At 51.3% G+C, this 14,160-nt stretch overlaps 1 protein-coding gene across 1 annotated transcript in view; it reads left to right on the top strand.

Annotated features, from left to right (window-relative positions):
* Nucleotides 1-4,238: 4,238 nt before the first annotated feature.
* The window catches only part of VIL1 (villin 1), a 26,436-nt gene continuing 16,514 nt past the window's right edge, over nt 4,239-14,160 (top strand). Inside the window, exons 1-6 of the mRNA XM_032637254.1 lie at nt 4,239-4,347; nt 9,200-9,285; nt 9,621-9,695; nt 10,647-10,843; nt 12,243-12,351; nt 12,525-12,635. Coding sequence (XP_032493145.1) covers nt 9,211-9,285; nt 9,621-9,695; nt 10,647-10,843; nt 12,243-12,351; nt 12,525-12,635 — 567 coding nt within the window. The 5' untranslated portion in view covers nt 4,239-4,347; nt 9,200-9,210. The remainder of the gene's footprint in view (nt 4,348-9,199; nt 9,286-9,620; nt 9,696-10,646; nt 10,844-12,242; nt 12,352-12,524; nt 12,636-14,160) is intronic.

The raw sequence follows: 14,160 nt of genomic DNA, 5'->3' as shown, positions 1-14,160 counted from the left end.
TGTATTAATTTCATCCTTGTTGGTAATAGCAAAGCACTTGAAATAACTTCAGTGTCCAAAAATAAGGGACTAGTTAAATAAATGCCGCTGTATCTATAGCAGAGAATACTATATAGTGATGAAAAACAATGAGGTGAAACTATCCAAGCAGATATAGAATGATCGCCAAGGTAAACCAGTCAATGAAACAAAGCAAGATTCATAGCAATGGTGATGGTGTTTTCCCACTAACGAGAAATATAAAAGTAGACACAAATATACGTGTATAATTTTGTATACTTCCATAGGGTACACAAGAAATGGGAATTGTGGCTAATTGTGGGGAGCAGAGCTGGGGGACTGGGTGGGAGTCATTTAAGATGGGAGGGACACGTTTTATTATATATCTTTATATTTTGAATTATTTTACCAGGTACATTTATTAGTTTTTAAAAATCAAAATCGATTTAAATTAAAAACAGCTTTCTAAATATATTATCAAAGATAGAAATCACAAATTCCATTTCTTTCCTTCAAACAGTCATTGCATGCCTGCTCTGTACCAGGCACTAGGGTACAGCAGTGAGCAAAACAGACACTGTGGGAAAAACAGACATTAACAAAGTAATTACAAAATAATATCACAAAAGGAGAGGTAGAAAGTGGTAAATAATCTGAAACTTTTGTTCTGCCAGTGCCTGGAGATGACTTCTAATTGCCCCAAGATTACCCTAATATGACCTCTAATTGTAAGGAGGAAATGTGCCTTTAAGGTGGCAATATCTGGCAATCACCACCGTAATCAAGGGATCAGACTTCGCCATCACTCATGCTGAGACAACTTGACGTTATATACCTCCTGATGCCAGACAGTGTGAAGTACACAGCAACACTTTTGACCACGCTGCACAAAGTGTGGTCCACCGAATGGAACATCAGCACCATCTGGGAGCTTGATAGTAATGCAGAGTCTCAGGCCCCACTCCAGACCTATAGAATCAGAATCCGCACTTCAAATAGATTCCCCAGTGATTCTTAAGATGTTACAGTTGGAGAAACACTGTCCTTTTTCACATATTCTTGAAAAACTTGTTTAACCAGGACCTACCAAGCCTGTAGAGGTACTTTCAGTTTGTGGGAAATACAGGAGGAAGAGAAACAAATTTAAAAATACACAAAGAGGGGCTTCCCTGATGGCGCAGCGGTTGAGAATCCGCCTGCCAATGCAGGGGACATGGGTTCGAGCCCTGGTCTGGGAAGATCCCACATGCCGCGGAGCAACTAAGCCCGTGCGCCACAACTACTGAGCCCACATGCCACAACTACTGAAGTCTGCGCACCTAGAGCCCATGCTCCGCAACAAGGGAAGCCCGCGCACCGCAATGAAGACCCAACACAGCCAAAAATTAATTAATTAATTAATTAAATAAAATTTTTAAAAAATACACAAAGAAAGACAAATCCCAGTGTGAACACTACAAGACACTGCCCTTGACTCAGGTAAGCCCATGTCATAGAAAAAAGTAGCAGGAATCTTCTAGATTAAAAGATACTGAAGAGACATAACAATCAAAGGAAATGCATGATCTTGATTTGATCAAGAATCAATGAAACCAGGTGTTACAGTCCTCCTGTGGACAACTGGAGAAATCTGATTATGTATTTCATGGAAGATGATATTAGAAATAATTGTTAATGTTCTCAGTTGCAAAAATCGTATTACAATTATGAAGGAGATTGTTCTACTTCTTAAGAGATGTACGACAAATATTTTGAGCTGAAGTATAATAATATCTCCAACTTCCAAATATATCTATATAGCAAATGTTAATTCTTGAGTCCATGGGTGTTTATTATTATACTACCATACTATTATTTCTACTTTTCTATATGTTTGACATTTATCAAAATTAAGAAATTGGAAATAATTTTTAAAAACATATGTTCTCCTGACTTCCCTTGTGGTCCAGTGGTTGAGATTCCATGCCTGCACTGCAGGGAGTGGAGTTCAATCCCCGGTTCAATCCTTGGTCGGGGAACTAAGATCCCGCATGCCAAAAAAAAAAAAGTTCTACCCCAAAATTCTAAGGCTAAGTTAAAAGGCAAGCAATAAATTAGAGAAAACTATACCATAAATTGCAAGCAGGTTACCAACCTTAATACATTAAATATATAAACAACTCCAACAAATCAGTTAAAAATCCACAGAAGACATAACCTGTATATACATATTTAAGCTGTATCACTCGGCCTGCGGGATCTTAGTTCCCTGACCAGGGATTGAACCTGGCCCCAGCAGTGGAATCACCAAGTCCCAACCACTGGACCGCCGGGGAGTTCCCCAATAAATATATTATTTAATGGTCTATCTCACTGGTAATCAAAGAAATATAAATCGACACAAAGACAATTTTCTTTTGGACATTCAAACTGACAGAAATTTTCTTAAAAGCTGGAGTCCAGTACTGGGCAAACAGGCAAATGCCTGTAGTGCTGGTGCGACTATAAATTAATGCGATTTTTCTGGAAGGCAACTCGCCTGTTCACATCTTCAACCCAGCAATCCCACTTTTAGGAGTTTATCCTAAATAAATAATAATGGATACAATCTATTGGCAAAGATTTAGGAATAAGAATACTTATCACAGCATTCTTAGTAGTATCAAGTAATTGGATATAATTCGAAAGTCCAATGATGAGCTATTGCTTACATAAGCTATGCTATCTATCTAATGGGTTATCATGAGACAATTAAAGTGACACTGCCAATTAGCATGTAACATGTCACAGTAAAAAGGATATATATGAAGACCGATAGATGATAGATAGATATTATATACATATAGTACACACACAGCATATGTACTGGGCAATAACTTGAAAGAAATACTCCAAAATAAATTACCCAGACTTATCTCTGTAGTGGAATTATAAATGAGTTTTTCTTTTCCTTTTTGCCTGTCTGTATAATTGAGTGAACATATACTTTTTATTCACGCAAAAATGTGTTTTGTTGTGTTTTTCTGTGGTACAAGGGTCTCTCACTGTTGTGGCCTCTCCCGTTCCGGAGCACAGGCTCCGCTCTGGACGCGCGGAGCACAGGCTCCGGACGCGCAGGCTCAGCCGCCACGGCTCACGGGCCCAGCCGCTCCGCGGCATGTGGGATCTTCTCGGACTGGGGCACGAACCCGTGTCCCCTGCATCGGCAGGCGGACGCTCAACCAGTGCGTCACCAGGGAAGCCCTGTTTTTTAGAAACAAAATAGCACCTGCAGTGTGTTTATTCCTCTTATCAAACTGTGCGTGAGCTCACACACACACCTGCACTGGAAAAGAAAACTAAAGGAGAAAGCAGGGACACGAGGGGAGGGTGAGAAGCAGCATGGGTGGGGGGGGGGTGGCCAGGGCCAGTGAACAGTGTGCACACAAATGTACATTTGGTCTCTAGAACTCTTGGGAAGGTGTGGTCAGAGGAAGCAGCTGCCCTCACCCAGCCCACTTCCACGCACCCTCCTAAGGACCACAGTTCAGAGGTGACAGGAGAACTTCTGCAGCAGTGGAGGTTGGAGGCAGCTGCCCAGGGTGCTGAGTAGGTGGCAACACCGACCTTTGAGTGAGACCTGCTTCCTGAGGGGGCTGCGCTCCTTTCCCCTTCTGAGTGAGAAGCCCCCCAGGATCAGGTTCAGAAATGGAAGCTGTGGCTCCTGGGAGAGAGCAGCAGAGCAGAGTCCAAAGGCAACGGTTTATGGCGGCTCATAAAAACTCCAGGTGGAGCCAGCGCGTCTGAAGAGGGAGGCAAGAAGAGCACTGTGCCCCTCTGAGCGCGCGACCTCTAGGGGAGCCAGTGTCCCATATGTCCTGCAAGGGCCCTAAGTCTGAACACCTGGCCCTGAATCCCTGGGTCCAGGGCTCCTCCACCCCAGGGCCACTCCCCCAGGGAAGGAGGGAGGACGGCAGTGCCGGCTCCTCTGGGTGGAAGGGAGGAAGTGTCCAGGTGCCCCTGTCTTTCCTGGCAGATGCTGTCCACCTGCATCCCATCCTGCCTGGGCCCTGGGCAGAAACGCATCCCATCCCTGGGCACCTGCTCAGGAGCCAAGGGTGGGGCACCTTGGCTCTGGGCGTCAGGCGGTCGCTGGGCTCCTGGCTCCCAGGGACCTGGCGGGCACCTGCCTCCCCACCCCCTCACCCATCCTCTCTCTCTCTCTCTCTCTCTCTCTCTCTCTCTCTCTCTCTCTCTCTCTGTCTTCCCTTATATGGTGAAGGCAGTTCCTGGGGTGTGTGGGGGGGAAGGGACAAAGGTCGCTCTCCTGCAACCAGCCTGCCACAGCTCCCTGAGGTCTCCCAGGTGGCAGCTGCCTCCTCCAGACAGGTAAGGCCACCCTGTGGGGACACACGGGACCACAGGTGGTGGGAGAGGACAGAATGGGGTCCCCTGCTCCTGGCGGGTAGCCTGGGGCCTCCTGCAGCTCCTTGGCGCGGGTGTGAGGGAGGCTTCGTTCCCTGGAGAGTCTGGGAAGGGCAGGGAGCCCAGTGTGGCTTCCGGGGCCTCCAAGGGAAGAATTGTGCAGCTTCACCCCAGACAACTGCTCTTTCCGATCCCCACTTGCCTCCAGTCCCCACCCCACCTCAGGTGTCACCCATCCCCGCCCGACTGCCCTGGACTGAGGAGTATCTGGGGACTTCTAGATGTAAAACCCTCCAGTCCTGGGCAAACCGGGACTAGCTGGTCACCCTGACCTCACGCTCCCCCTAACCCCCGCGCCCACTGTCTCTTTGCTCATTTCTTCCTCATCTGAAACGGTTTCTTTCTCCGTGTCCCCATTCCCTTGACACTCCTGGGCCCTCAGGGCTCTCGTCTCCTGGATACTAGGGTGTGAACAACAGCCATCAGGGATTGAATGGGCAAAGGCAGAGAGGCGGCAGGGGACTGGGGGCAACAGGACCCTGGGCCCTGGTCCAGGCTCAGCCACCCTCGCATGCACCTCTGCCCCATCTCTCCTCCACCAGGACCCGTCCCGTTAGCCTCACCAGGCACTGTGGCTCCATTCAGCTAAAATGGGGTGGGGGGAGGTGGGAGCCAAGTCCAGGTCAGGATCTTGGGATGTACTGACCACCTGCTTCCCAGGAAGCCTGTTCAGGCTCAGGGAGAGGCAGAGTGAGCAGGCTGGGGGCTGGGATATGTCCACTTCCTCTGCTCTCACGGGCCTAACAAAGCAGGAGGGTGTCCTTTGTTTGGGAACTGCCACATCTCTGTCCCGCTGAGAACTGCATGACTAAGAATGAAGATCAGTGACAGCACTCTGGGGCTCTCTGGAGCCCCAACTCTGAGGACAACAAGGCAGCAGTTACTAAAGGAAAGATGGGACCTGGGGGCAGCAGGAGCCCTAACTCCCTCCACGGTCCCAAGAAGGGCCATCCCTTCTATTCTGCGGTTCAGTCTTTCAGCTTCAAGAGTATTTATTGAGCACCTACTATGTGCTAGGATCTGGGGGCTACAGACAAATGTGTCTAGGTCCTTGACCTTGGGGACCTCAGACTTATAAACAGATCCTCTCGTCATCATGTGGTCAGGGGTCCAAGAGAGGCATCCGGCCAGGATGCCTTGGAGTCCCTGAGGAGGGCTCTAGTCTAGCTTGAGGATTCCGGGAAGGTATCTTGGAAGAAATGAGATCTAAATTGAGTCAAGAAGAGCATGTGAGTGTTGGCCAAGTGAAGACAGGTGGCGAGGGCACTGGAAAAGAAAACTAAAGGAGGGACATGAGGGGAGGGTGAGAAGCAGCATGGGTGGGTGGGGGGTGGCCAGGGCCAGTGGACAGTGTGGTGTTACTAGAAGCAGAGAGAGGTGGGGGGGTGTTGAGGGCAGACTGGAGAGGCGTTCAGGTGGACAGAAGGGCCAGAGAGGGAGGGGTCCAGGCTGCTGCACCAATGGATGGCTTTGGGGTCTGGGAGTGTTGGTGCCCTTCCTCGAGGTGGGGACAGAGGAGAGAGGGGACCAGGAGTGAGGGGGGAGCCAGTGAATTCAAGCTGAGAGAGAAGACATCACATATCCAAACCCAGGGCTGTGCTGTCGGCATTGGGGCAGCATGGGACCCATATTCCTCCCAGCAGTTCAGGAGAGACTGGAGGCTGGGGAGGACCAGGGGGGCGGGCCAGAGGCATCTGCCCTGACCAACGTCGACAGGGCAGGAGCAGTTGGCAGGTGCCCTTGGAGCATGAGTCCCCCTCTCGGAGCTGCCCTCCCCAGAATGCCCTTCCTCACCCCTTCCCTACCCCTTCCCTGTTCAAGCTGCTGGAGGTCCCCAGTCCTGATTTTTCTCTAGGGAGGGAGAGCCCCAGCTTTTTCAAGCCCCTGCTTGCCAGAGTCTCCACTGCTTTGACGGACAAGAAGAGCCTCATCTTGTCTACCCTCTATTCCTCTTGCTGTTTCCTCCTAGACTCAGAGCATGTCTCTGTGGGACTTTAAATATTTATTTATTTAGTTGCACCGGGTCTTGGTTGAAGCAGGCGGGCTCCTTAGTTGTGGCTCCCGGGCTCCTTAGTTGTGGCACGTGAACTCTTAGTTGCGGCATGCATGTGGAATCTAGCTCCCTGACCAGGGATCTAACCCAGGCCCCCTGCATTGGGAGCACGGAGTCCTATCCATTGCACCACCAGGGAAGTCCCCCTGGTGGGACTTTAGAGATCACCTAGTTGTCGACCACCCACCTCATAGATGAAGAAACACAGCCATGTCTGTACAGCTAGTGAGGGTCAGTCTGTTTTGGTGAAAATAGGGATGTTGACGAAGGTGGTGATTGAAATAAAACAGAAAACATTTTCCTCCTTTGTACCCAAATTGGTTCAACTGAACCAGGAGTCCTGGGAGCCCTGGGGTCTCTGTGGGTTGAGAAATACCTCATGGAAGAGGCCCTGGCCGACAGGAACATCAGACAGGACCCAGGCACAAGGGCTCCTACATGTGCAGTGCTGGCTGTTGGCAGGTGGCCCTGATCTGTTGGAGGGGGTGCTAATCAAAGGCTGGGCAGGGAGACCTTGCCCCCAGATTCCACAATGCCAAGGAGAGGGGGTCACCCTTCAGGACTTGGAAGAGGGAGTCTACCAGCAGTAAAAGACCAGGTCATTTTTCCAAGGGGTGACTCAGACTCCAGGTGCAAGGAGAGATTAGATAGATTCCAGCTGTCAGTGCACGGAGGTGGGGGCCACATGACCTTTCATTTATATTCACTGATTCAAGAAGCATTCATGGAGGGCAACTCCATGCAGGACTGGGTGGTAGGTTCGGTGGGGAATGGGGTGGCCTCCAGCCTGGGAGGGAGGGGCAGGAAACCAGGGACAAAAATAACCGGGGACAAGTGGCTCTACTCCTTAGCTCATCAGTATCACTGGGGAGTTTTAAAAGCACCTATGCCCCGCCTCCCAAAAGGCAGAAAATAAAGTACCCAAGACTGGGCCCCACCCAGGCCTAATTAAATTAGAATCCCTGGGGATATGGATACATCCTAAGCATCGGAGCATCAGTGTTGTTTAAAATCTCCCTAGGGAGAACGGAGCGAGAAGCGTGCTTCTCAGGGACGAGACTGGCTTGCCAGCGCACTGATTCTTCTGAACTAACTAAGATTTGCAGTGCAGGGGGCGAACGTCCCGGTGTTTTTTGTTGTTGTTGTTTAGGTTCTAATTTGTCCCCTCTCCGGTCCTGATTACTGTACTCAGCAGATTTAGATGGCGTGGACTTGAAATAAAGCACCTTTGTGTTTAAAAAAAAAAAGCTCCCTAGGTGATTCTGATAAGCAGCTGGAGTGGAGAACACAGCTACAGGTCAAAGGAATAGAGCCACAACAGGTACCATAAAAGGAGACTGGGAGAGATTTCTTGCTGCTCAGTGGGTGGTTCACATTGGAAGGATTCACTCATTCATTCATCCATCCATCCACTCAATCACTTTAACCCACACGCCCAACCAACCACCCGACTACCCGCCCATTCATCCGTCTGCCCACGCACCCGCTCGGCAAAGTGTCAGCGGTGCTACATGCTGGTGACACAGTACCGAACAAACAGACACGGTCCCGCCCCATTTCGTGTGGGCTACCGGAACGGTAACTGCGGGGTGTCTGGAGCTAGCAAGAAACAGGAAGCTGCTGCATACACTTTTCTTTTCTTGTGGTAAAATACACAGAACATAAGATTTACCATTTTAACCACTTTAAAACATACAATTCAGTGACATTCAACACATTCACGGTGCTGCGCAACCGCTACCACTATCTAGTTCCGGAATGTTTTCATCATCCCAAATGGAAACTCCACGCCCACTAGGAGTCGCTCCCCATTCCTCCCTTCCTCCCAGCCCCTGACAACCACCAATCGCTCGCTGTCTCTATGGATTTGCCTGTTCTGGACATTTCATATAAATTCAATCATACAGAACCTGGCCTTTTGTGTCTGACTTTTTTCACTGGGCCTAAAGTATTCAAGGTTCATCCACGCTGTAGTGTGTATCATTTTTTTTCAGCTGAATACCATTCCATTGTGTGGATAGACCACCTTTTGTTGATCTGTTCATATGGACATTTGGATTGTTTCCACCTTTTGGCTATTGTGAATAGAGCAGCTGTGAATTTCATGTACAGGTTTTTTTTTGAACACCTGTTTTTTTCAGTTCTTTTGGGTGCGTACTGTTTGGGGCTAGATCAAGAAGGAAGGCCTTGATTGCCAGGCTAAGGAGTGGGGGGAGACTTTTTGCAGCAGGCGACGCGGGCAGGTATTTAAACAAGAATGACAAGATCAGAGCTGGGTGAGAAGGCTGGAGGATGGGCCCCTGGCCAGTCAGGGCCCAGGGTGGGAAACCTCCCCCAGGTCCCTGAGCCCTGGCCTTGGGGCACTGTCGGGCTGGGCTGGAAGAGAGGCACTGAAACCGACGCAAGCCCAGGCCTTCTTTTTTTTTTTTTTAATATTTATTTATTTATTTTTGGCTGCGTTGGATCTTCGTTGTGGTGCGTTGGCTTCTCCTCGCGGTGGCTTCTCTTGTTGCAGAGCACGGGCTCTAGGCACATGGGCTTCAGTAGTTGTGGCTCATGGGCTTAGTTGCTCCGCAGTATGTGGGATCTTCCCAGACCAGAACTTGAACCCGTGTGCCCAGCACTGGCAGGCGAATTCTTAACCACTGCGCCACCAGGGAAGCCCCCATGTCCTCTTCTTACTCTGACACCACTTCTCCCCAGGCTCATCCGCCATGACCAAACTGAGCACCCAGGTCAAAGGCTCCCTCAACGTCACCACGCCCGGGGTGAAGATATGGAGGATAGAGGTGAGGACCTGCCTGGGCACAAAGGGGGCTCTGCAGGACTGGGATGGACCAAGGGAAGGGAGAGCCCTGGGATTACTGACTGTCCTCCATCCTGCCCTGCTGGCATGCGAGCTGCTGGTGCCTGTCCCCATGTGCCATCCCCACCCCCTCCTCAGGCATCCGGCACATCCTCTTGCTCCTTTTCCTCCCCACCCTCCTCACATCCATTCACCTTGTCAGTTTCCTCATGCCCTCTTCCTCCTGGCCTTCCTTTCCTAACTCTCCATTTGGTTAAGGGAGGCAGGGAAGCTGGGGGTCCTCGGTGGTTGACCCTCTGACCTCCCTTCCCTCCCTAGGCCATGCAGATGGTGCCTGTTCCTTCCAGCACCTTCGGCAGCTTCTTCGATGGTGACTGCTACGTAGTCCTGGCTGTGAGTGGGGGATGGGCAGGGGAGGGGGCCGAGCAGAGAGCAAAGCTCACAGTAGCAACACAGAGGAAATTTGAGGCTGGGGGCAATGGGAACTGCCGCCTAACTTCACCCCAGGACAGCGTTCACTGGGTGTTCCCAGCCTAGAGGTAGCTCTGCAGGGTCAGAGATGTAAGAGGCTCTCCCTGCCCTTGGGCTGTGAGCTCCCAGCTGGGGTGACCATCTGTGGATTTACAGTCTTGGGGGATCTTCTGAACTGGTGGGATGTCACCCTACCTTGAGCCCATGTTCCCAAAATCCGTAGTCAACTTCATTTCACCTTCTCGGTTTCTTCCACATCCTGTATTGTTAACGCATTTGTACTTTTCCTTATATTGATTCACTTTTAAAATTTAAATCCATTTATTTAAAAACTTAATATCATTATCATGAATGGAACACAGTGTCCCGTGTCACAAACAGAAAGTAGCTATAAAATATTTCCATAATCAGGGACTTCCCTGTCGGTCCAGTGGTTAAGACTCTGCGCTTTCACTGCAGGGGGCGTGGGTTCGATCCCTGATCTGGGAACTAAGATCCTGCATGCCCGGTGGTGTGGCCAAAAAAAAAAAATTCCATAATCATTTCATATATACATTTCATTGTATACCACGCAATCACCTATCAGACCTCTGATGGCCTGTGCACATCACTTTGGGAAATGCTGTAGTCCAACCAAGTTATTTCCAAGGTGAGATGAGGAAGGCCCGGGTCGGGGAAGCCACTTGCCCCATGTCTCAGAGAGTCTGACAGAACTGGGGCCACGATGCAGGGCTGCTGACCACCAGTCCCATGAACTTCCCCCATGCCAAGCTCCCCTGTGGCCCAGGCCCCAAGAGCTTGTGAAGCAGGGAGGCACGGAGAGGGCTGTGGGAGCCCAGGGCCTCAGGTACACTGGATATGCCCTCTCCCTAGATCCACAAGACAGGCAGCAACCTGTCCTATGACATTCATTACTGGATCGGCCAGGACTCGTCCCAGGATGAGCAAGGGGCAGCTGCCATCTACACCACACAGATGGATGACTTTCTGAAGGGCCGGGCTGTCCAGCACCGCGAGGTCCAGGGCAACGAGAGCGAGACCTTCCGAGGCTACTTCAAGCAGGGCATTGTGTACGGAGGGGCGCGCTACAGGCTTGGGAATGGAATCAGGGCTGGGGAGGGACACCAAGGCTGGGGGGCAGACCTGGGGCTGGAAAGGGAGACTGAGGCTGTGTGGGGAGCCCATGAGAGAAACTTTTGTTCACCTTCCTAATCTTCCACCCCCATTTCTGCTGCTTCCCTGTCCTTGGTCTTCATCTCTCTGAGTGTGTCATTGGCTGCCCCGGAGGCCATTCTGAAATTCTGTAACTCTGCATACCATGAATTTTTGTAAATCAACCCCTATTTGAATGTCCTGGAGAGCTCAGCACTAAAGGAGGCCCTCCAGGGCATCATATCAAGTCTCCCCACTGGCCAATGAGCATATGACTGCTCCTTCTTTCTCTGAAGAATTCTTTCACACTAAAATCCAGATTTCCAGCTTTTCTTGAAAAATCTGAAGTTCTGAACTCCCGGCTTTTCCCATGGAAACACACAGTCAGGAGCCAAGTTGCTACTGACCTGTAGGATAGGCCAGGATTTCTCCAGTTAGCCAGTCCCCACCCTTCCCTTTTGTCTTGCTCTCCTTCTTTCTACACTCACAGCAGCAGTCCACTCCTTTGAGCACTTGAGGTGGTACCTCTCCTGGCTTAAGTCTGCTTGGGCTGCCATAGCAAGATACAAAAAATACAAAAACCAAAAAATAGACTGGGTGGCTTAAACAAAAGAAATTAGTTTTCTCACAGTTCTAGAAGTTGGAAAGTCCAAGATGAAGGTGTCGGCTGATTTGATTGCTGGTGAGGGCTCTCTCCCTGGTTTGCAGATGGCCACCCTCTCACTGTGTCCTCACATGATAGAGTGTGAGCAAGCTCTCTAGTGTCACTTCTTATAAGGGCACTAATCCAATCATGAGGTTCCCACCCTTATGACTTCACCTAGACCTCATCTAATCTATTACATCCCAAAGGCTCTGTCTCCAAATACCGTCACATCGAGGGCTAGGGCTTCAACATACGAGTTGGGAGGGGACACAATTCAGTCCATAGCATCTCCCCTCTTTCCTTCACTTCAGTCCCCTGTCCTTAGAGTCCTATCTGGTCCTTCCACATTACCACATTACCATGCACCCATCTTCGCAGGGCTCTCAACAGGGCAAAGACTAGGGTGAGGTGAGCGAGGCATCTAGGGTACAAACTCCAAAGAGGCACTCACTGCCAGGGTCATGCAAATTGAGGCAATAGACCGATCTTGCATGACCCTGAGAGTGAGTGCCTCCTTGGAGTCTGTGCCCGAGGTGCCTCCTGCACCTCCCTAGTCCCAGCCCCAGCCCTCAAATGTCCCCTGTGGCAACCAGGGACCCAAGATCTGGGAGGACGGAGACTGATCACACCTCCCAGCCCACTCCCTTGGGTCAGTTCACCCCTCTTCACAGGATCCGGAAAGGGGGTGTGGCTTCTGGCATGAAACAAGTGGAGACCAACTCCTATGACATCCAGCGGCTGCTACATGTCAAGGGCAAGAGGAATGTGGTGGCCAGAGAGGTGGGCATCAACCAGGGCCCTGGGCGTGGCCTCCTCCCCCTGCTCCCAGCCTGGGTGGAAAGCAGAGGCTGAGGAGGGGTGAGGGGCAGAGAAGGGGTGGGGAAGAGATGATGGGGGATGGGGGTGATGGATGGGGTCTGAGTGGGGTCTGCACCTGCCCCATGGCTCTCCAGGTGGAGATGTCCTGGAAGAGTTTCAACTGTGGGGATGTTTTCCTCCTGGACCTCGGGAAGCTTATCATCCAGTGGAACGGGCCAGAGAGTAACCGCATGGAGAGACTCAGGGTAACCCTGCTGGTGCACCACCCCTCCCCACAAATCCCACCCTGCCCCGACCTGCTCCTGCACCCAGCACCCAGCCTCCCTCCCAGTCAAACTTGCCAGACCGCTGCCACACCCCAAGCAGCCCCCATTTCCCCAGGCATCTCTCCCCTGACTGTCCAGGTTACTGTGTTTGAAGGTGGATCTGAGTCTTCACGTGTATGGGGAGAGCTATGCATGTTGGAGTTCGCGTGTTTGTACCCTGACTGACCCACTCAGGCCTAATGAGTCCCTGCTGTGTGGCAGACCCTGTGCCAAGCATTGGGCATCTGGTGGTGAATGAAATGGGCAGCACCCTGCCCTGGCTCTGGCCTCCAGCTGGCTGTCCAGTGGAGAAGACAGACATGGGGGGCAATATTGGAGAAGTGAGGGGTGGGGAGTGTGGCGCTGGGGTCTCTGAGAGTTCTAAGAAGGCTTCTAGAGGGAGGCAGGAGAGAAGTGGCTGGCAGGGAACCTCCTAGCTCAGCCAGAGCACAAAATGAGGGCTTTGGGGGGCTTGGAGCAGAGGATGGTTGGGTCTCATAGGACATGTTATGTGGTCAGATGTCTGTGTCAGAGGGTTGAGTTTTGTTCTGAGTGTCCGGAAGGCCGTTGAAGGTCACCCTGACTATTTATTTTTTTGCGGTACACGGGCCTCTCACTGTTGTGGCTTCTCCCGTTGCGGAGCACAGGCTCCGGACGCACAGGCCCAGCGGCCATGGCTCACGGGCTCAGGCGCTCCGCGGCATGTGGGATCCTCCCGGACCGGGGCACGAACCCATGTCCCCTGCATCGGCAGGCAGACTCTCAACCACTGCGCCACCAGAGAAGCCCCACCCTGACTTTTGAGAAGCGAGAGGGGGTGGAGGGTTTGAGGGCACACAGGGAGCCCCTCTGGCTGTCTGGCTGAGGAGCACAGCTGGGAAGGTGGAATCACGGGACTTGCGTGTCAGATTGGGGGTGACGAGAGGGGGCGAGGCAGACGTCAAAGGATGTGCTTTCTGTGGGGATGGATGGAGTCCCACTTCCTGAGATGGGAAGATCAAGAAGCAACAGAGTTGGGGAGAAAATCAAGAGTTCGGTTTGGGACATCTTAAAATGGGGCTATCATGGGAGTTGGAGAAATAGGATGAAAACAGAGGGCTGGGCAGGAGACAGATATGGACCTGAGTGCAGAAGCCTTGGGACTGGGAGAGAGGGCCTGGTGGGGAGTGGAGAGAGAAGGGGACCTGGGTGGAAAGGCCAGTAACTGAGTAGTAGACGTTGGGCAGAGGAGGGTAAGCCAGCCCTGTGTGTGAGTGTGTGTTTGGACATCTGTGTGAACACGTGAGAGACTGCTGTGTGTGTGTGTGTGAGTGTGGATGTTTCGGCATATGTGTGAGTGCATACATGAGCCTGTGTGTGTGTGTGTGTGTGTGTGTGTGTGTGTGCACGGCTTTGGGGCAAAGAGACTGGGACTGTGATCTTCAGGGCTCACCTCTCATGCAAAACTGTGAAGTAAAATCACAAA

This window comes from Phocoena sinus, chromosome 7, assembly GCF_008692025.1.
Source record: "Phocoena sinus isolate mPhoSin1 chromosome 7, mPhoSin1.pri, whole genome shotgun sequence".
NCBI lineage: Eukaryota > Metazoa > Chordata > Mammalia > Artiodactyla > Phocoenidae > Phocoena > Phocoena sinus.
The sequence above is the reverse complement of the archived record's forward strand: the minus strand, read 5'-3'. Positions and strand labels throughout refer to the sequence as shown.